The sequence below is a fragment of the Stegodyphus dumicola genome, chromosome 7 (assembly GCF_044657685.1).
Source record: "Stegodyphus dumicola isolate Sdum_Otavi_A_Nest chromosome 7, ASM4465768v1".
Lineage (NCBI taxonomy): Eukaryota > Metazoa > Arthropoda > Arachnida > Araneae > Eresidae > Stegodyphus > Stegodyphus dumicola.
This window is the reverse complement of record NC_140774.1, coordinates 61,780,828-61,803,097: the sequence shown is the minus strand read 5'-3', so window position 1 is coordinate 61,803,097 and position 22,270 is coordinate 61,780,828. Positions and strand designations below refer to the sequence as shown.

Below are 22,270 nucleotides of genomic sequence, written 5' to 3'. Positions count from 1 at the left end.
TGACTGGGAATCCATTGCAAGATAACATACCTTCCTGAGTCAAAGAGCTAATCAGTAATTTGCATTCAAACTTGGTGCATGTAAGGTCAATATTATAACCTGTAATAGTTTGAATGGCAGTCTGAGAATCCACAAATATAACAATATTTGTGTCAGCTGTATTTTTAATGACATAGAGGGCCATCAGAATAGCATGCAGTTCAGCATCAAAGTTGTCACAAAAGTCTCAATTGCCTTACTCAGTTGAAATAATTCTGAAAAGACACCAGCGCCAGCCTCTCCAACCATCAATATAGATACAAGTCCAGTGCGCTGTAGGATATCTCTCATAGATAGCAGCCAGTGTTATAGTTTTAAGTTTAACATGAGAGAAGAATGCTTTTTAACAAATGAAAAGTAGTTATGCACAAACTAATGGTAACTACTGCAGTATTATTTCTTTGAAAGAAACTTACATTTCTATTGTGTTTTTATTGGGTACTTCAAATAAGAATATTAACATTACAATATCTAATAAGATATCATCTGTAACTTGAGTTTCACCCATTCTTACTGTTGTCTCTGCTACACCTTACGCTTCAGATCATCCACAGATAATTAAAGAAGGTTGAATGTACAGCTGATCCAGAGAAATCACAGACTGAACGTCAGTTTTTTTTTTTTTTTTTTTTTTTTTCTGTGATTATAGAGTATGGTGACATAAAGTTCTATATTTAGAAGAAAAAAGTTTGACATGACCTTCACACGTAGTTTGCAAAGGGTTTGTGAATAAGATGAAAACTGTCACTACATGGATGAATCCATTTTGAAATTTAGAGGACTTCATTCTCTGAATCCTTGAGGAAAGGGAAAATTATCTGAATATTTGAAAAAATTTCAGAACCTGGTACTATAAAAGTCTTTAAGGTAATGCAGTAAAACAAAGATAAAGTTTTCTTATTCAGAATAACAGATAAATATAGTACAGTACAGTTCCTCTTCTGGAACTTAACATGTTAACATTTAACATTTTAAGAGCAAAGGATTTTATTTTACTAGCTTTTACAGCAAATTAATAAATAAGAGAACTCATAATGGTAAAATAATAACAATTGCATGCCAATCACAGCCAAAGGATATGGAGATCAAACAGAATTCAAGTAAGCATTAAATTTCATCACAATATGATTTCTCGACTGGAATCATTACCCCATTTTCTGTTCTTGTTTTTTTAGATTGTTTTTAAAGTGTTTTAATATTAAAAGCAAGCATTTTAAATATTAAAACTGGAAATATACATGAATGGATGTTGTTGCATAATAATATTGTTCTAGAATGCTGTTTTAGTGACTTTTGTTCCTAAAAAATGGTTTTTAAAAGTTTTATTTTGTTTAACCATTTTATCATTTTATAACACAGTGGTTGACAACCACACGAGAATTCTCTCTTGTGGAAGAATTTCTTAGTTTAAGGGGGGAATGCAGTCAGCTTTTTACTTAGCTGTTAAGTATTTGGTTTTAGTTTATGAATATAAAAAACAATACTGTTCTGTTATTGGTACCGGATTAAAAAATGTACACTGCTCAAAAAAAAAAAAAAAAAAAAAAAAAAGGGACAGTCCTATATCTCCCGATCTACTGAGCTGATTGACAAAATTCAAATTGCGTTCTTCATGTCTGGAAAGCGCGACTTAGGATATATATTAGATTTATATATAGCACTATTCTAACATAGGTATTTTGACACAAAATCGGACTTTTTCTGAAATAACATACCAATTTTTTTTACATATTTCGATTCTACGACTCAAATTACACCTAAATATGAAATTTTGTAAAATTTGGAGCAAAATTTACGGAGAAATTCACAAATTTATGTTGGCACTTTTTTGTCAGTTTGTGCCAAGAATAGTTCACTTGGTAAACTTCTTAATATATGGCAACCTAGTTTCCTTTCCCGTGAGAGGGAAAAAAGTCACCATCGTTCCTTTTTTCCAAATAGTATTCTTTATATTATATTTTTAATTATAACTTATTATTTTAAGTAATTCTTTCTTTTTCGAATTTCATTTTAATTGTTTTAAGTTGCATGGTATTTTTCGAATAACTGTTTTATAAATTTCTATTTACCTATTCGAACTGCGTAAATAAAGGTGCAGCGTTTATTATTATTATTTTTTTTTTCAAATAGTTTTCTTTATATATATTTTTTTGTCATAGTTATTATTTTAGGTAATTTTTAAATTCTTATACTTTTAATTTTAATTGTTTGTGTTGCATTGTCTCTTCAGATAATTGTTTTAAAATTTTCTATTTATTCCTTCGAACTGAGCATTTTAAATATATTTATTAATATAAATTTTCCAGAATTTAATTTTATTTATTTGAATTGTGTTTATTTCGGAAGAATACTTTGCAACCCAGACTACGATGCATTTGAAAACTGCATATATTAAAAGAGAAAATACAGTAAAGCACAGTTAACACGCCTTTCAATGCTCCGTTCAGAAAATATATATATAAATAAGAGAGATGTATAACCGACATTTTAACTTAGGATGACTTGCATACACTGCTTTAAACAATTTTATCATTGTGCCCATTGCTTTACACAATTTTATCCTACATTTGGTTTCTTAAATGTTATTCATATTTTAGTCAAATATTTTATTTTTGAAATTGTAAGAATCAAATCTCATAAGATTAAAAAGTTTTAAATTAAAAAAAATACAAATACTAAATTTTACCCAAAAATTTATTTTTTCTTCTCTTTTTCTTCAGGCATTCTACTTTATTCTTGCTCTTTTTCTTTAGGCATTCCGCAAGTATATTAAAAAATATCCAAATTTTCGAAATATCTTGATATTTCTGGCAATCATTTTAAATAAAGTTATCGCCTTCCATTTCATAAAGGCCCACAAACGGCCGAGCGGTAAAGTCGCTGAACACTGGTAGTTCACTCCGGGGTTCGAATCCCGGTAAACGGGCTGGTTGCATGGGCGGTTTCGTGGATTTTCTCATGTGTAACGTGTATGCCAGTTGGTTTCCCTTAGAAAGTTCTTCACGAAGGCATCCTTCCTTTTAGGCAAATAGCCCTGCTTTGACGTAACTTAATAATCCAATTCAATCCATTTCATCAATATTTGGTCAGAGCCTTTATCAGTCTTTAGAAGCTAACCATTTTGAAGGTATGAGATGAAAGGAAGGGCTGGTTTCATCAAGAGGTTTTGGTTTATTTAATTATGACAAAGCACACTAGGGCTATCTGCCTAAGAGGAGGGATACCTTCGTGGAGAACTTTCTAAGGGAAACTGGCTCGCATACACGTTACAGATGGGGAAAACCACGAAAATGCCCATGCAGACTGTGCGTTCGCGGGATTCGGACCTCGGACAGAACTACTAGCGTTCAGCGACTTTACCGCTCGGCCGCTGTTTCATCAGGAGAAAAAAGAAAACATCTTTAATTGACATCCACATGCATCACTGGATAAATTCCTGAATCTTCAAATAATTCGAATGAGAAAATCATGGGGTTCTCCATTTATGATACGATATGATATTCTGTAACGTAATTTAAATTTATACAACCATATAGTCTAAAACCAGTCGCTAGTCACTTTAATCTGCAATGATATCGTTTTTGTCTTTTCTGTTAACCACAAGCTCAATTGATGGTATTTGCTGGTGTACACGTCCAAGTAGTTTCTCTTTGAACACCTAAATTCTTTGAAGTATCCTGAAAGTATATTCAAAAGCGTCCAACTTTTTTAAACATCTTGGTATGTCAGACAGCCAAATTTCCCTGCAAATTTTTGCTTACTTTCCTTCCTAATTTTCTTCTTTCCTTCTACAGTTATTTTCAGTGCTCACACAAGAAAATTAAGATTTTTCGATTGCTAGACTTCCATAAATTTTTCATTCTTGTCAATTTTTTAAAATATCAATTACGTGAATTGCGTTTCAGCTGAAGACACCTTTTCATTTTCTAGTCATTTTAACTGTAAATAAAGTTTAAAGCGAAGTCCAAAGGATAAATATTTTAATTAAAAGATTTTTGCTAAATGACAAAGAAATAAAACAGTCCAGCAGGGTTTATTCTGTACCATTGAGTGAATCGGCTAAAACAATCTAAATCATATTAATCATAATAATCTAAATCATTATCATCTTAAAACATTCTTTCTAAGAGGATTAATATAAAAGATTATATTTATATAAATATTTTTAAAGCTGGGACTTGAACCAAACTGTCAAACTTTTAAAGTTTAATTTACATGGTTTTTTACATGTTTATAATTAAAGTTTCAATTTGAAATGGCCATAAAAGGAAAACAACTGGAGCAAATGTTATCAAACTTGAGAATCGTGTAAAGGAGGTTATGGGAATTTATTTTCCGCGGAAAAAAAAAGAGTTCAAAAACTCACCACCAGGGGAAAAATGGTGCTGTATGCAATATTGTTAAATGAAATAAGACATGAAAACATCTGTTTAAAATGTGTTTAATAGTTTCCGAAACGTGTTACAAAGCATGTTCAATGTAGCGTGCAGCATTTTCCAAAAGCAAGTTAAATCTTGTTACTGCATTCTCAAAAGCAGCTCTTAGCATATCAAGATGAATGTTACGGACATGTCGGTGTATCACATTTTTCATTTCTGCCAAATTGTTTAGATTATCACCATAAAGAGTGCTTTTGAGATAACCCCATAGCCAAAAGTCACAGAGGTTGAGGTCTGGTGGGAAGAAGGAAAGTGTCGGCCTATAAGACGTTCATTCGTGAAATGTTGCCTAAGTAACTGTGTGACACATGTGAGGTGAGGCCCGGCCCTGCATAAAAATCGTAGTATCTAAAATGCCACGTTAACTGCAGTTCATGTATCACAAAACATTTTAACATTGACTCTAAGTGAGCTGCAATCACAGTGGTCCAGCTGCCGACTGCTCTTCAGAGAAAAATGGTTCAGTTATGAAATAAGCTGTCATTCTACACCAGAGGGTGTGGAATGACTGCTATGCAATTGATTGCAGTAGGAGAACGCAATGGAACTAGGTAGATAACGTGAGGGATAACTTTGGCCCAAATCGATTAAAAGCGTTTTGAATCAGTATCTTCATGTTTTAGAGCCGATTTCAGGCTTCAGAAATTACAAATTAGCGATCTGTAAGAAAACGATTTCCAGATTGTACGCACGTGTGCGAGTGATTTGCGATCTCACATTTTCGAATCGCTACGTTGTGGTTTTCACGGATGAATTTTTCACTTACACGGATGGCGCACTTGACTTTTATCGAATTTAACGCTTTTAAATGGTGATTTGCCTACTTCAAAGTTTCTTAAGACTATACAACATATTAAACCCGTGTAACAAAAGGTTAAGTTAGATTCCGAATATTTCGTTTAACAATATTGCATACAGCGCCATTTCCCCCCTGGTGCTGAGGTTTCGAACTTCCTTTATTTCGCGAAAAATAAATTCCCATGACCTCCTTTACACGATTACCAAGTTTGATAACATTTGATCCAGTAGTTTTCCTTTTATGAGTGTTTCAATGTGGAACTTTAATTGTAACCACCCTGTATATTATTAAATTTTAATTTGAAGCCATGCGTAAATTTTTGGCTTTTATGGAAAAATAAAGAGTCGAAGCAAATATACTTAGGATAATGGACCAAAACTGAAAAAATTTCCCCTCCCTCCGAAAATAAAATATTGGAACTTCGACCTTGAATTTATTGGGTTCGAAATATTTAATTTAACTTATCTTCCAAGTCCTAGTTCTGACAACAATTCCGTCAAAAATTCCGAATTACTTAAGCTGAAGTAAACGATTTAGTATATATTCACGGTATGTTAATAAAGTAATCAGAGTATAATAAAAATAGATTATAGAATTTACGCTGATGCAACTTTTTGTCTGACTGCACAACATGTACTGGAAGAGAAGGCTTGTAGAGATCTGTTTTTGACATGCCTCTAAAAGTAGATGTCATACTCCTTTTGTCTCTTCAGTGTCAAAAAACTTTCCTTTGAGAGGCAACTTTAGTTTTGGGGAAAGGAAAAAAATCACAAGAAGACAAATTTGAAGAACATGCAGGACGAGAGTACACATACTTATTTTCGGAACACAAGCAGTTCTTCGACTGGTTATTGAATAATGAAAAGATGCATTGTCATGCAATACAAAACATTTGGAATACGTTTTCTGACTGAAAACGTAAGTTTAAAAGTCATCTGCTTAATTCACAGCCATTTACAAGTCAACTACTCTGGCAATTGCAGAATCGTTTTGATCATGAGCTTGTAAGACAAACCTAATATCACTGGATTTAAACACTTCGTTAATCTTCCGAGAATGTTCCTTCTTTAAATACTAATTGTTTGTTGCGAAGTCTAACCCAGGCTTGCATGGTGGGTTTTCGTAGTTTTCTAGGTTCTCTTTACAAAGGTTCTCTATGAAAGCATCTTAATCAAATAGCTCCCATGTTCTTTCTATGTTCAACTAACCAACTAACCTAGTTTAAGCGCGATTTTCAAGTGAAGTTACTAGCAAAACCCGAATACTCATTAAAAATCATGTAGCTTGCCAATCGGGAGTAACATGAAAGATAAGGCGCCAATATTTGAATTGCTGATACGGTACACTGTTTCTAAACTTAAATGGTCATTCCTTAATTAAATAGCCCACCAACGGCCGACCAGTAAAGACGCTGAACACTGGTAGTGTGGTCCGAGGCTCGAATCCCGTAAACGGGCTGGCTGCATGGGTGTTTTCGTGGTTTTCCCCATGTGTAACATGTATAAGAGCCAGTTTCCCTTAGAAAGTCCTCCACGAAGGCATCCCTCCCTTTAGGCAGATAGCCCTCGCCATAAATCCAATCCAATCCTTAATTAAGTATAATTGATTTGTAACTTCTACTAGAACTGACGGTAAGAATTGAAGTACAAATAAATAACATCGTGTGCAATCTTGATTAATATAAAATTAAAAATATTTCCACAGAAAAATATTTGCATTCAGACAGAAAGTTTTTTAAATATTTGCAATTACTTTATAAGAAGGATTTATTAATAACTGTAATAATCACTTATTATATTACCGATGATTAGGATTCAGTTCTTGACAATTGTATTCTAAATTAGAATTTTAAGGATATAATGAAAATTCGCTATGCACAAAAGTACATTTTAGGATAAAAAATGAGTTGATTTTTTATGTCTTAAAACTTCTTAAATTCATTTAATAAACATTGTATCCTCGTTGTTAATTGAATCCAGAATGTTGGGTGTCGTTTATATAATTATTCTTACTTGTCTACATAATCTGCTGACTTATTCAGCCATTAAGTAGCTGCAGATCATTTCTACATAACCATTGAACTTCCATAATTCAGTCTCTAGAGGGTTGTATGTTTATAAAATAATTTGAATTTTATAAAAATGATTATTCTAAATCTTACGTTTCTATAAAAATATACTGTGCTTTAAGAATATGGATGATAGTATCAGCCACTCTTTCCGCCACTTCAAAAGCAACAGTATGTTTAGAAATAAATTATGCAGTTAATGTCAAAAAATTCAAATAAACATCAAACGAAAATTCTCAGTTTTAGACAATTCGATTTAGACGAAGTAAAGTAGCAGACGTTAAAACGCCAAAGGTCAAAATTGACTCTTACAAAAATTTACTCTTATTAAAAAAAAAAAAAAAAAAAAAAAAAAAAGTGAGAAATTAAAAAAATAGTTAAAAATTTGAATAATATCTATAATTTAAAAAAATAGCTTTCCATATAGTATTAATAAATATTTATTATGCATCGAGGGAAAAAATGTCATATAATTAATTCTCCGTAAAAATTTACTTGAAATTTAAGGTTAAAAATAGCTGTGGCAAATCGCTGTGACAAAAATCCATAGACCATATTTGACGTTATTATCGCTAAAAAAAAAAAAATGATGCCAAATTTCAAAACGCGAAAATATGTGAATTCGTGTATATCTTAGAAAATTTTGAATAAAAAAGTCTAATTTTTTGCAGATATGCTTAGAAATACACCTACTTTAAGATGATGCTAAAAATTTTATGGGTTATAATTCAAAATGTTTTTCGAAAAATTTATAAAAAAATTTTAAAAATAGAAATTTAAAAAATAGAACCCAAAAAATAGGTAAATTTTATTTGGAATGAACCTAAATTTCGAAATGTGAAAGGAAAAATCAAAAAAGTTTAATAAAAAAAGAGATATTAATAAATATTTGCCAAATTCTATTAACATTGAGGAGCTAAAATTTTGAGAGCTAATATTTTAAAAACTACTTGTACGATTTTTACAAAACTTGGTATTCTGGCATAATTTGAGTCATAGAATCGAAATATGTAAAAAAATTGGTATGTTATTTCAGAAAAAGTCTGATTTTGTGTCAAAATACCTATGTTAAAATAGTGCTATATATAAATCTAATATATATCCTAAGTCTCGCTTTCGATACATGAAGAACGCAATTTGAATTTCGTGAATCGCCCCAGTAGAACGCGAGATATAGCACTGTCCCATTTTTTTTTGAGCAGTGTACATGAATGTATGCACGTATATATGTATGTGCATTTATGTATACATGTATACACACACACATACATTCATGTTTATATATATACATACATCCATTTCTGAATTTGATCCTGATACTATCAGCTGTATTTTTACGTAACAGTACCTAAAGAGCTACTTTTATTTCAAGTTTTTGTGTTAATCACCATTTTCTATGTTTTTTGTTATTTGATTTTATAAAATGCATTAAAAATAATCTAAAGTCTAAATAACTATAGCTATGTATTTTTCATGCTTTGGAAAGAAATCGGGAGGAATGACTTTCTAAAATGGTGAAAGGAATGCTTGGCACAAAACAAGCTGAAAAATACTGTAATAACATGTTCAGTATATCTGTTGTGGTAATAAATACAGTCAAAAGTCGTTAATCCGGACTCGTTGGGACTTCGGTGATTCCGGATTATCGATTTTTCCGGATTATAGATCATCAGTTTAAATCTCGTAAGATGGCATGCAGAAATTCTAAAATTAAAAATATGAAACCGTAATTTATGAAATAAAGAACAATTATGATCTAAAGAGTATCAAAATTTACAAAAAAAAAAAAAAAAGCTCAATATTTATTTGTTTACTTTATTAAACATTTCTCTCAATGTAATTTGTTAAGTTGCTTCATTTTATGTGATAATACTTTCTCTTTAATTCTATAAAAAGACATAATTTCTTGTTCAGTTACAAAGTTCCGCTGTTCAAGTCCCGTTAATTGCTGTGCCGAGAATAACGACTAACTTGTCAATCGAAATTTTTTCGTTTTCACTAACCTCTCTGTCACATTCTTCATGTCTTTATCCATTTTTTGCAGCAATTCCACTTTTTGTTTGTTGGATATCGAAACATAATTTCGTTTTGTAGATCCTTTGGAAGTTCCAGCATCGGAAATTCTATTTGACATAATCGAAAGTTCAAGTTTACTTTTATAAAATTGCTCTTACAGTCTGCAAAAAATAATAAGCAGGATCCAATTCGAAGATTAAGGAACAACGCAATCATCAACATTAACTGAAATAGATAATTAGATAATTTTAGCTTACACCGTCCGTTATACATTAAACGCGAAGGCGAAAACGTATTCTGCACTTGCACACACGCATATGCGCAGTAGTCAAGGTCTTACGCGCACGCGTAAAATGCCTGTGCGCATGTGGCAACGTGGCGCATGCGCAGAAAGTTTTTAGCTTTGAGGTCCGGTTTATGGGTGTCCGAATTAACGACTTTTGACTGTATAGCTTTTCTTTTAATTTTTTTTTTACCAATGTAACTTTATTATTATTATTATTATTATTATTATTATTATTATTATTATTTTTTAGGTGAGCAGTGATGGGAAAAAAGTTAGAAGAATTACTCCTGTGCAGTCGTCTAAAGACTTTGATGCTTGCACTGTGTATGTTGAAAAACTTCCAGCACATGGTGACCAGCAGTGGATTAGAAATATATTTGAACGTTTTGGCACAGTTGATTATATTAACATCCCTAGATTTAAAGTTTCTAATAAAATAAAAGGCTTTGCATTTGTAGAATTTAATGACCCAGAAAGTGCAAAAGAAGCTTGTAAGGTAAGTAAAATATAACTTAATGATGAATTAAATAAAGTGTATGTTGTATTTCAAAATTGTATACTTACCCATATTAAATGATGTATGAAAAGTTTTTCTTCATGTTTATAGCTAATTTATAACATATTTATGTAAATTCTTTTCATATAACTTGCTATGTACGAAAAATTGTTATGCGTTTGTAGCTTATTTGTAACATATTTATGTGAATTCTTTGTTATATAATCTGCTACTAAATCAGAATATAAACATTTTGATAGCAAATGTTACCAAATAACATCATACATTTGCTTATTTGTGAAATGCTGCAACTATGTTAGGGGGTAAAAAAAGTAATTTTTCTGCTTTATTTTCATTTAGCTTTATTTTCTTTTTTAATACAGACTTCATCTTGCTTTGACTGTGCATAGCAGCTTATTTTTTTAAATAGTTTATGTATTTTTATGGCTGAATTTATTTTGTCATGCTAAAATCCTAAAATGATCACAAAATTTAAGAAATAAAATCCTTTATTATCAATTACTTTTTTTAGCCTTAATGTTATAAAAGAAAAAGTAAATATATTAAATTCAAATTGATAAAAAAAATTTGATTTCTTAAGATTGCAATTAGGGTAGACCAATAAACTTGGAAAAACATACGTATTTACAAATATAATTTTTTAATATTTTTCAAGAAGTATTCATTCTATTTACAAATATTTCAGATTAAGCTTTGTTTTGTATGCTTAAAACTGATAAAACGTCAAACTGAGTTAGATTAAAATAACTTCGGAAAATCTGAAGTAGCAAATTACCCTCTACACAATGAATGGTCATTTTACAAACATTTAAGTTTAAAACTTTGTACAAAATTTTGATTAAAACTGTCAAATAATTGTTATGTTGTAGGAGGAGGTGAGATTTACTTGCGACCTCCTTTCAGCAGCCTGGACATATTTAAGTTAAATCAATCCTTTGTTACAGAAAAAAAAGAAAAAGTCCTGCTTCTCTTTTAGTTCATTTGACTCATATAGGAGATTGGAGAATCATCATCTGAAATAGCAGGCTGTAAAAGCATAATTAAATTTACCATTAAGTTATAATGACACACTGAAAACAGTCACTACATCTGGCATGATAGATTGAAATGTATCGCTTTACTCATCTTATTGTCACAATCAGGAACAGAAACCCTAGATCATCACAAACTGGAAACTTAAAAGGCACCCAGGAAGCAGTCTCTCTATAAAACTTAGTAGATTGGAACATATCTACCTTTTCCCCATCACACAATAAACATCTGGAATAGTCTCAAACACATGCATAATAACAAGCCAGTTCAATTGAGCATCCTTTGCTAGGCTGATTCAAAGTTCATAATCTTTGTTCTCCCAAGTAAACCCAGTCTCCCTGAATTCTGTTTACTTTTTTAATATCATTTCTTCTTCCCCGTCACAAAATTCTATCAACATATCTAAAATTCACCATCTCTTCATTTCTCTCTCATCCTTTTTTTCTTCTTTCTGCTACTCTTTTTTTCTGTATTTTATTTTTTTATTTCTATATTTTTTATTTCTATTATATATTTTTTTAATTTCCTTATGACTTTATGCAACTATGCCTTATCTCAACATACTTGGCTAATGTTTAATGAAGTGAGAGTCCTATGTAAAATATTTTGAAGTTCAAATTTAATATTTCCAGTGATTGTACTAAATAGAAATGTAGATTTTACAGAGAATGCTGATAGTCGCAATAGCAGTAGAAACAAAATAATTTATTGTAAGAATGGAATATGCTTATGTAACTAATTGTTTAATGCCAGTATAGTGCAATGGTTATGAAAGTGTGGAATCATTAGGTTATTGCAGCAGAAGACATGAAAAAAGAGCAATGTCCTTGCTGGGACTCAAATCTGAGTCTCTCGAATACACGCCAAGTATCAGTACGCCATGAAGGTTTGCTGGAAGGAGGGAGAATATGCATTACAGTCAAAAGTCGTTGATTCGGACACCCATAATCCGGAATGATCTATAATCCGGACCTCAAAGCTAAAAACTTTCTGCACATGCGTCGTGTTCACGCAAGCGCATAGCCGTTTTACGAGTGCGCGTAAGACCTTTACGGCTGCGAATATGCATTTGCGCTTGCGTGTTTAATGTGTAACGGACGATATAAGCTAAGCTAAAATTATCTAATTCAGTTAATGTTGCAGATTGCGTTGTTCCTTAATCTTCGAATTGGATCCGGCTTATTATTTTTTGCAGACTGTTAGAGCAATTTTATAAAAGTAAGCTTGAACTTTCGATTATGTCATATAGAATTTCCGATATATATTTACTAATATGTAAAGGATCTACAAAGTGAAAATATGTTTTGAAATCCGAAATCTGTTTATCAACTTCACTCCGCAGCGCGCAATGAATTGGAAGTTGATCTGTCAGCACTATCCTTATCTTCAGGGCAGATGTTTTATTTTATTTGGCTTATAATTCCTTACTAAATGTAGCATTTCATCTCGATCTACTCCGTCTTTGATATGATTTAAATCAAGTTCCTCATCATTATAATTCGCTTCCGATAGTGAAGAAAGTGACACAGAGGTTATTGAAAACGAAAAAATTTTGATTGACAAATTAGTCTGTATTCTCAACACAGCAATTATAGGACTTGAACAGTGGAACTTTGTAACTAAACAAGAAATTATGTCTGTTTAATAGAATTAAAGAGAAAGTATTATCACATGAAAGGAAGCAACTTAAACAACTTACATTGAAAGAAATGTTTAATAAAGTAAACAAATAAATATTAAGCTTTTTTTTTTTTTTTTTTTTGTAAATTTTGATACCCTTTAGATCATAATTGTTCTTTATTTCATAAATTACGGTTTCATATTTTTAATTTTATAATTTTTGCATGCCATCTTACCAGATTTAAACTGATGATCTATAATCCGGAATCGCCGAAGCCCCGACGAGTCCGGATTAACGACTTTTGACTGTATATATGTCCCCTTTTAAAGGGTGACTGGAAATTAGGGGACTTAGTTGCAAAACCCTGGTGGTGATGAATTATTGTCCACTACCTTTTAGTTCAGTTGCCACTGTAGAGTTATTAGGTTATTTGAAGTAGGAGATGTGAAAAATGTGCAGTGCCCTCACCGGGACTCGATCGAACCTAGACCTCTCGCATACACACCAAGTGTGCTACCATTGTGTCATGAAGGTGTGCTGGAAGGAGGGAGAAAATACCTTATCATGTTTCTTTGATAGAGAACCAGGTATTAGATTTTTTTAAGGTGTGTAGGCCAAGATATATAAAACTGAAATTTTGTATATTGGTATCTATGAAACAAAAAATTCCTCTACTAATAATAATTTACTTATGAAATGAATGAAATTTTTTGCATATATGAACAGCGTGATGATTAGTAAAGACTGGCTGCTGCACTTACAGGTTTGATTTTGAATCTAGAATAAGTTATGATTTTTTCTCATTTATAGTTTGTCTTTACAGGTAAGTAGGTGTAGGAAAAAACTGGTGTTAGACCCTTACATTCCATCCTGTGTGACTAAAATGTTGTCTTTGACTAAATTGTGATAGATTAAAGTGGTTTCAAAGCTTTTACAGTTTGACTGCTTCATCCACGACCATGAGTGCAAACACGCATGAGCCATTCGGATCGATTTATTCTTAAAATAGGGTGGAAGGACGGGGAATTTCTTTCTCTCGTGCATAATTCTTTTCTTTCCAGAGAAGACAAGACTTTCATGTGACTTTTCATGGCACAGCAAGCAATAATGCCCTTTTTCGACGAGTTCATGTGTTTTACAGAATGCCAGCCAAGGTTGTGTTTGAGATGGTCAAACTATAGTCAAAATGGCAGGCACTTCTTTGACTTGATAACTAAAGGCCTCTTCATGCCACTCAGTATGACATGAAAGTAGCATCATTAATTCTTTTACCAGGGACAATGTTGAGGATAATATTTCATTAAATTGAACTTGAAATAAAATTTGTGTACCTTTGAAATTATATCATAAATTTTTATTTAACATTGCTGATCTGTAATAAAATTTTAGATATTTCTTCCGTAAAACTCCTTTTTGCTGTGTCAGATACTGCTAAATACCGAGCATGTTCCTCAAGCCCATGATTTGACTAAATCCCAGTCTTTCAATGCCAAGTGCATTTATTTACAGGTATTTCTCTCAAACGAAATATATATATATATATATATATATGTTTCTGATATTTTCAAAGTTTTTGACTTCAAAAAGTTCTGAGCAGCAAAAAATTTTTTATTAACAAAATTGGCTATTGAAAGTGTAATGTAGAGTTTTCTAATTCATCCTTTGAACATTTAGAAAATTACATGCTGAAGATAACTTTCCATTATAAATAAGAACCAATTATATATATCATTAATTAATTACAAATCAAACTACATTTCTGTATATTATAGAACTCCTATGTGTGGTAGCATTTTCAGTTGTTTGACGGTTATGTTCTGGAGGAAGTTTGTATATGCTAGTCATAAGGCTACCAACTTTGTGAAGGGAGGCTTTGATCCAGCATCATGACTATTGTGAATGTATTTAAAGAGCAATAATGATAAAAATAATAATAAGTTCGTAAAATAGTTTTAATATATCAGGCTAACTAACAATTTACAGTTTTTAAAAAACAAACATGGCTTTATTTAAAGCTTTTTTTGTAGCAGCAACAGGTTGAAATTAACACTAAGTATTCTTTATGACCTGATTATTCTTTATATTCTACAAATTCTAAATTAAAATTACCACTAAAATTAAAATTATCTGTAATTTACAATTCATTTTTCTTACAATTTATCAGACATTTATTATCCATTATAAAAAAAGTTATTCCATATGAATATTGCTGGTGTGTTGAGAACAAAACTTTTTTTCTTTAATTTTATGCTGTTATGAATTTTCTTTAATTTTATGCTGTTAAGAATCTTAATTGCTTTGACTTTTGCCTCAGTCATCAGAGATACTCATTTTTTCTACAGTATTGCTATCAATTGACTTTTTTTAGGGGGGAGGAGTGGGCTAAGTATATTTTTAAAAATTTATCATATAAATTGTGATTATTTAAGTCAAGTTGAAAGTGAATAAAAACCATTTGGATTAATTATCTCCCAGATTAAATAAAAACATAAGAGACAGACTATGGTATAAAAATTCAGGAATTCTTATGAAATGGGACATCCTTATAATATGAAACAGTAGGCTACCCTAGCTAGGTATGTGATTCTGTATACATCTGCATCTTAAGTCACAGTAAGAAGTGGCTAAATTATAGCAAAGTTGCATGTAAAGGGAATTGAGCATATTTGAAAGCCCACTTCTAGATTAACGAGTGCTAGTACTATATGTAACTCAGATTTTAGTGTAGATTGAGAAAGAAGTCTAGTTCAATGCAGAGTGAATCAGATACCTGCCATTATCTCATCCATTTTTATAAAGGAGACTGTTAAGGCAGAGTAGAGTTTCTATTTTAAAGATGGTAAGATACTGTTGTGAGGGATATTATGACATGTTTAGAATAACATGTCTGTCAGTGAGCGTATAACTTTTCGTGCATGTGACAAGTGGTAACATTTGTTAGCACTGAATTCAAAATGGCGGTGTCCTAAGAGTCCACACATGAGCAGTTAGCTAATAAAATTTAGAAAGCAAGAAACATCAGTAGTAATACTATTTTTTTTAGACATCTCTCTTTTTTTTTTTTTTCCTATGCATACAGCACTTGGATTTTGTGTAATCAGAGAACTGCATAAATTCATCATCATACATTTTCAGTATTGTGTACAAGCCAATGCTGGATGATAGCACCATAAATAACATGGAGCATCACAGCTTGGTTTTCTGTATAGTTTGGACATATTCAGTAGTGAAAAATTTTCCTGTTCTATATGCTATCTCATTTTGGATAAGTTTTTTACATGTTAATTTTCTTATCAAAGATATTTCTCACATGTAAATTTTTTATGCCATTTTAAAATTGGAAATATATTTCATGGATTCTTCAAATTTCATCAAAATTAAAAAAAAAAAAAAAAATATTTCTCCTGTTTAACTCAAATTTTCTAATTTTTCCTAAATTTCTGGACACCTGGGTATTATAAATTTTGCCTGGTATAAATATTCAGAATATTTTGATGGTTATTGTATTAGTTTCTGATATACATACATAGAGCAGGCAATAGGCATTTTGTGACCTAGTGCAATTTCTGTGGGTCCTAAATTCTGGTGCCTGCTGCCTTCCTCAATTCTAAAAATTTTGCCAGTGCTAAATTATGCTCCCCAGTGCCTTTTCTAAATTCTAGAAATTTTGCCACTCCTAAATTTTGCCACTTGGTGCAGATGCACCAGTTGCACTGCTCTGGCGGCAGCCCTATACATACAAGTGATAATTATTTCATAAACTGCTTTAAATATTTTTTTAACTTAATGTGAAATCTATGTTTAATACATTTCAGTTTTACAAACGTTTCAATGGTAAAGAAAGTTGCACAAGCGATGAAGAGCATAAAATTCCTTCAGGTAGTATTTAAAAATTTATTAGTTATGGAATAAAATATATGGTTACAAGTTTTCAATGCTTAATTTTTATACTATTTTTTTATGTTATTTCCTCATTTTGTGTAATTTATTTAAAAAAAAAAAAAGTATTACTAATGTGACCAAATGTTATATTGCTCAGAGAGATATTGGACAAAATTACCCAAATGAAAACTTACCTGAATTCAGTCAGGTCTGTGTTTCCTTCGAAGTAGACCCTTTATGCTCCAAATTACAGTATTCTATATTTATGCTCCAAATAACATCCTGTAGAGTTTTCAATATAGTATTAACATCCTGAATTAGAGAAATGCATGTAGTATACAGCAAGATTTAGCCAAAGTGAGATATATCATAATTTGTCTCGCAGATTTTCGAAGATCAGGGTGATGTTGAAGGGAACCACCCTAGGAGTAAAATTCAATGTTGATATTTTCTTGGGAAAGGAAGACATGATATTGTACTCAAAGAAGTCATCTCTTCAGGTCAGATAGAGAAGTCTATGAGGCATTTATCTTGATGTTTTGAGGCAGATGAGAGAAGGTGTAAATGGTAAAAAATCTTGCATGTGAAAAAATAGAAACTAATTTCACCATCACAGTATTGAACCATGCTCAATTTGTTAACAGACAGTAATTTTGGGCAAAAATAAATTTGTGGTATTCTCTCTTATTTCCTAAATTTTGCACCTCAAACTTTAAATTTGCGAGGCTAAAATTTGAACTAATTGTATAACATTCTAATCTTGTGAGAAATATTCAGGCTGAATAACAAATACATTTTAATATACAAATTTTAATTAAAAGAGAATTTAATTATGAAGTAAAAAGATTCAAGGTTTAATGGAGCCGTCAAGGATTTCGGAAATTTCCTGAGCCACCAGTGGCCATACCACTGCAACTGGGGGGGGGGGAAGTACATAACTTAATGATAAACATACTAAACCCATTGTTATTAGCTCATTGAAAATTAAAATTAAAAGCTGTTGGATCAATTCCCCCCCCCCCCTCTGTAATGTAAAAGCAGGGATTTTTTTTATGTTTTTAACAGCCCAATGGTTTGGTAATGATGTCCTTTATACAAGTCACCAAGTTGTATAAAGATGAACTTGGTAACTGTTTTCCTTAAGATAAAGAACCTCCCCATGATTATCCTGGCATCTTGATGAAGGTTGCATTCTTCATGATACAAGTGAGCGCCATGCATCTTTAGTCTTTATGTTGAGGTATCCTTGTATCGTAATGAATAATGGGTACTTTGGCTACACACTACACACACACACACACACACACACACAAAAAAAAAAAAAAAAAAAAAAAAAAAAAATGGATGACAAGTTTTTGCATATTGACTGCTATGATTTATATAGGCTGTTCCCATGTGCCTTTGGTAGGACTGTATAGAAATGTAAAAGGAAACGACTTTAAAAAGTATAGAAAAAATTTTCGAAATTTGCCCACATTTTCTTTTTTTAATTGGAGCAGTTGAATTTAAAGAGGGAGCCTTCATAAACATTATTTAAATCTCTTGCAATATTGCTATATATCTGTAATAGTCATAATTATGAAACTGCATAAACACTTCTTCCACAAGTGGAGTCAGTACTAGAGTAAAAAGATCCCAAATTTTACCTAGATGCTTTCATAAAGCTTCAAACATAGTTTCAGTTTATGACAATGGAAGAAAATAAAAATATTTATTCAAATAATTCAGAAAACCCATTTTACTAAAATGGTGAATTTCCATACAAGTACTAAAATCTTCTCTAGTATCATAAAAATTAATGCTGTTACAAGGTTGCACAACTTCTAGTAATGTTAAACTAGTGACCAAAATAGGGAAACGTTCTATCATTATCCTATATGACCCAGTTTATGGTGTTATGCAATCAACCATTTCTATGTATGAGACTACTTTGATTTTAAAACATTCCCCAGACTTAAATGCTTGAGGTTATTTGCATATAAAAATATATATTAAAAATTTGATTTTCTGCTGCTAAAATTGATGTGTTTGCCTTGCTGTGACTTTTGTGCTGATATAAATAGTACAAAAATTATCCATTATCTATGGTTTTATTTTGAGTAACATGATTATTTTTGATATTTTTAGCTTATTTATAATATTAATTAGTTGACAGCTTTTATTAATAAGCTGAATTTTACTATGCTTTAATATTCATTGTAAAAAATGATATGGAGGAAACTCAGGTTTCAGTCATGTGAATTCAAGTGTTTGTGAACGGAATTTTGAAAAACCCAAATATTTTTAATGAAAACAATTACTCATTACTCGGGGGAATTTATAATCAGATATTTTCCTGAACTGTAAAAATACTTTTTTTGCTGGTGCTAGCTGTTTAGCCGATTTTCTTCATTTTTATAGGTGAGTGGTCTTAAGTAAGCCAAAGCCATTTCTTATAGAGTGGAAAAAAAAAATGAATATCTGTATTCAGATTTGTGCATAAGCTTTGTAAAAATAAATTCTTGCACGGAACATTAAAAGCACAACAAAGCATTTTTTACGCATCTAATAATTTTCATAGCAAATTCCAGAAAGATGTATCATTCTTCAAATACTTTTACTGTTATGTGTGGGGGGGGATTAAATTTAAACTTGTGTTAAGCTGAACTTTCTGGTGCTGGATACTTAAACAAAAAGGAAACTTTGAAGTTATGAAACTGATGATTGTTGTAAAACCAAATTCAATTAAAAAAGTCAGTATTGTTTTTTAATGAGGAAAAATATTCTCACAAAAATAATTGGACACTTTTAGTAACAGTCAAAAAGGCGAAAGGACAAAAACTTATGTTTTTGATATTTAATATCTTATGGGATTACCTTTACACCTGATCACTTCATTTAATCTTTTGGACATTGACAAGTTTTTTTTTTAGGGGGGAGGATTTTTTATTTATTTTATGCCACCTTTCTTGAATCATTGCTTTTAGTTGCTGCAGCAAAGATGTGCTCTGTTTTCAAATTTTCGATTACAGTTCTTACCAAATATGCTCAATAGGATTAAGATGTGGCGATTGGGCGTAGTGCCTTAATTACTTCTGGAGTCTACAGCAGCTATAATCTAACATTGGGCACAATATGCTTTGTATCATTGTCCTGGTAGAATTTAAAACTATTTTGTATATTAAGTTTTGTGCTGATGATGCCATATTTATATTGAAGATGTAAAGGTATTTATACTGATCCATAATATTATCTATAAACTCTGTATTACCAAAACCTTAATGTTCCATAGATTCCCATACTATAATTCTTCCTCTGCCATGTTTAATACTTGGTACTAAGTTTTGCTTCCGAAATTCTTTGGGTTTCCTTCACACCAGTACTGGTCCATCTGAGCCAAAGATGTTAAATTTGCTTTCACCATCAAACAATACGTTTTTCCAGGAGTTGGATGTCTTTTCTTTCATCAATTTTACGAAAGCGAATTTTCAGTTTACTGACGAAATTTTCTTCTTGCGACTTGCCTACGATATCCTGCAGATCGCATTACTCTTCAAACAGTTTCTGGATTTACACATATTCCTTATAGTTCGTAAAGTTCCACAACAAATGAAGGTTTTCATTCCATCAGATAACTTAGATGGTCATCCAGGTCTTCTTTTGTTTTGAATATGATTCTTTTTCTTATAATGCTTAATAATATCAAAAACTGTATAATTACTTAAATATAGTAATTATTAATAGGCAATTTTACTAATAGGTTTCTCTTTCTTTTGAGGCAAATCAGTAATTAATCTGTGGGTTTCTAATGATGTTTACTTTTGTGACTGAGCCATTGCAAGAAAACATTAAAATAATGAATATTTTCTAAAAAGAAAATTAAAATAACAAACAATTTTAAAATTTGGGCCTTGCTTCTTTATCCAAACTAATACCATAAAATTTCATTTTTATTTATTGTAGATGGTTTCAATCAGAAATTGTGAAAACGTCCGATTAATTTTGTGGTATTTTTTTATTCCATTTCAGCCTGAAATGTTATTTTTTAAATTCAGCATTTAATTTTTTCAAATTTAAATAAATTTCAAATTTAAATAAATACAAAAGGGAAAATATGCTTTTATTTTATTTCAAAGCTTTTCTCCTGTTACTTAAAAAAATAAAATAAAAAAAAAAAATGTAGTGGCCAATCAGTTTTGTGAGACACTGTAGACAGATTCATTTATGTGCAGTTATATGTGGAATTGTTGTATTTTTCTGTATAATAAATGTAACGTGAAAATCTTAGAGAGATGATGCTGGGCCAGGAAAGTAAGAATACAGGGGCAAGTCTATTTAACTTTGAGGAATGGCTATCTTGCTAATTTGGCGAGAAATTGCCAAACTGGTAACCGGTTTGGCGACTAATCTTTGTTGCCAGTTTTCTAGAAAAATCGGCAAAAGCCACCAAACATGGAGACATTTTGCTGCAGTCCCTGTATCTGTAATAGATATTGTAATTGAATAACTGTAATTGATGTTCCATTTAACTAATCGTATTCATATGCCCTCCAGTAATTTCATGAAGCGGAAACTACTATAAATATCTCGACGGTTGGGTGAGAATTGTATAAGACCAGAGATAGCATCTGCTCTTAGTTGTTAGTTTAGAATGCATTTGGAGTATTGAGATACCTCCAGGTTAGTTTTGCTCTTTAGATGCACTTTGCATCGTATTGTGTTCTTAAACGCCTATCACGTACGCATATGTAGGCGGAACATGACGCAAAAAGAAACATTTCTCAGAATGCCATTCCACGAAACCAGGTTGCCATCTTCACTTGGTAAACAGACTTGAAAGCCAAACAGGAATCAGTTATTGCTCAGATTGGCGAAAGAGGCGTTTGCTTTCAAATTTTGTGTATATACAAAATATATTTTGTAACTATTGTGATACTGTTGGTTCAATATCTTGGCAAAATGACATGAGCTTATTACATTAATTTTACTTTTATATTGTATATTTTTTAATCTGATTCTTGTAATGATCTGTTGTATATATTTTGTTACTTTTATATCATACGTTCAGCAATTTGTCATTATTTCTGATATCATTATTGTAAATAATATTTTTATATCCATATATTTATTTAATAACTTTTATATACACAATATGTCATTTACCAATATGTTTTGTAATTGAGTGAAAAATATTTCCAAAATTATAAATATTTCATAAAGGCTACTTGCTGAGGTTTTTGTTTAAATTTCCAAATAAATTACAAATGCAAAGGTTGTGTTTGGGTGAATTTTAATGACTAGCCTAATGCACTGCACTTCAATTATGTTCCAACTGTGTATAGCCATGATAACGTGCAAAGAACTGATGACTACAGTTGCTGCCAATTACATGAACATGATATGAATTAGAAGTAACCTCAAATAAACTTTTTGGCAATGTTCATTTTTGTATTCATACATATATATGTATACACATATCTAATAAGTCATATATTTACATGCACATAGAGAGAGATGCAATGGTTTAGAAGTTATTGATGTGTATTTATTAGTATTAAAGTAACAAATAAGATTTATATTAATGAATGTATA

The 22,270-nt window shown here is 31.1% G+C and overlaps 1 protein-coding gene across 3 annotated transcripts in view; it reads left to right on the top strand.

Moving 5' to 3' along the window:
* The window catches only part of LOC118184248 (la-related protein 7-like), a 132,276-nt gene that overhangs the window by 23,526 nt on the left and 86,480 nt on the right, over positions 1–22,270 (top strand). For all 3 annotated transcript variants that reach the window (XM_085820329.1, XM_085820328.1, XM_085820330.1), the window contains exons 4-5: positions 9,898–10,143; positions 16,633–16,696. In XM_085820329.1, the coding sequence (XP_085676455.1) occupies positions 9,898–10,143; positions 16,633–16,696 (310 nt within the window). The remainder of the gene's footprint in view (positions 1–9,897; positions 10,144–16,632; positions 16,697–22,270) is intronic.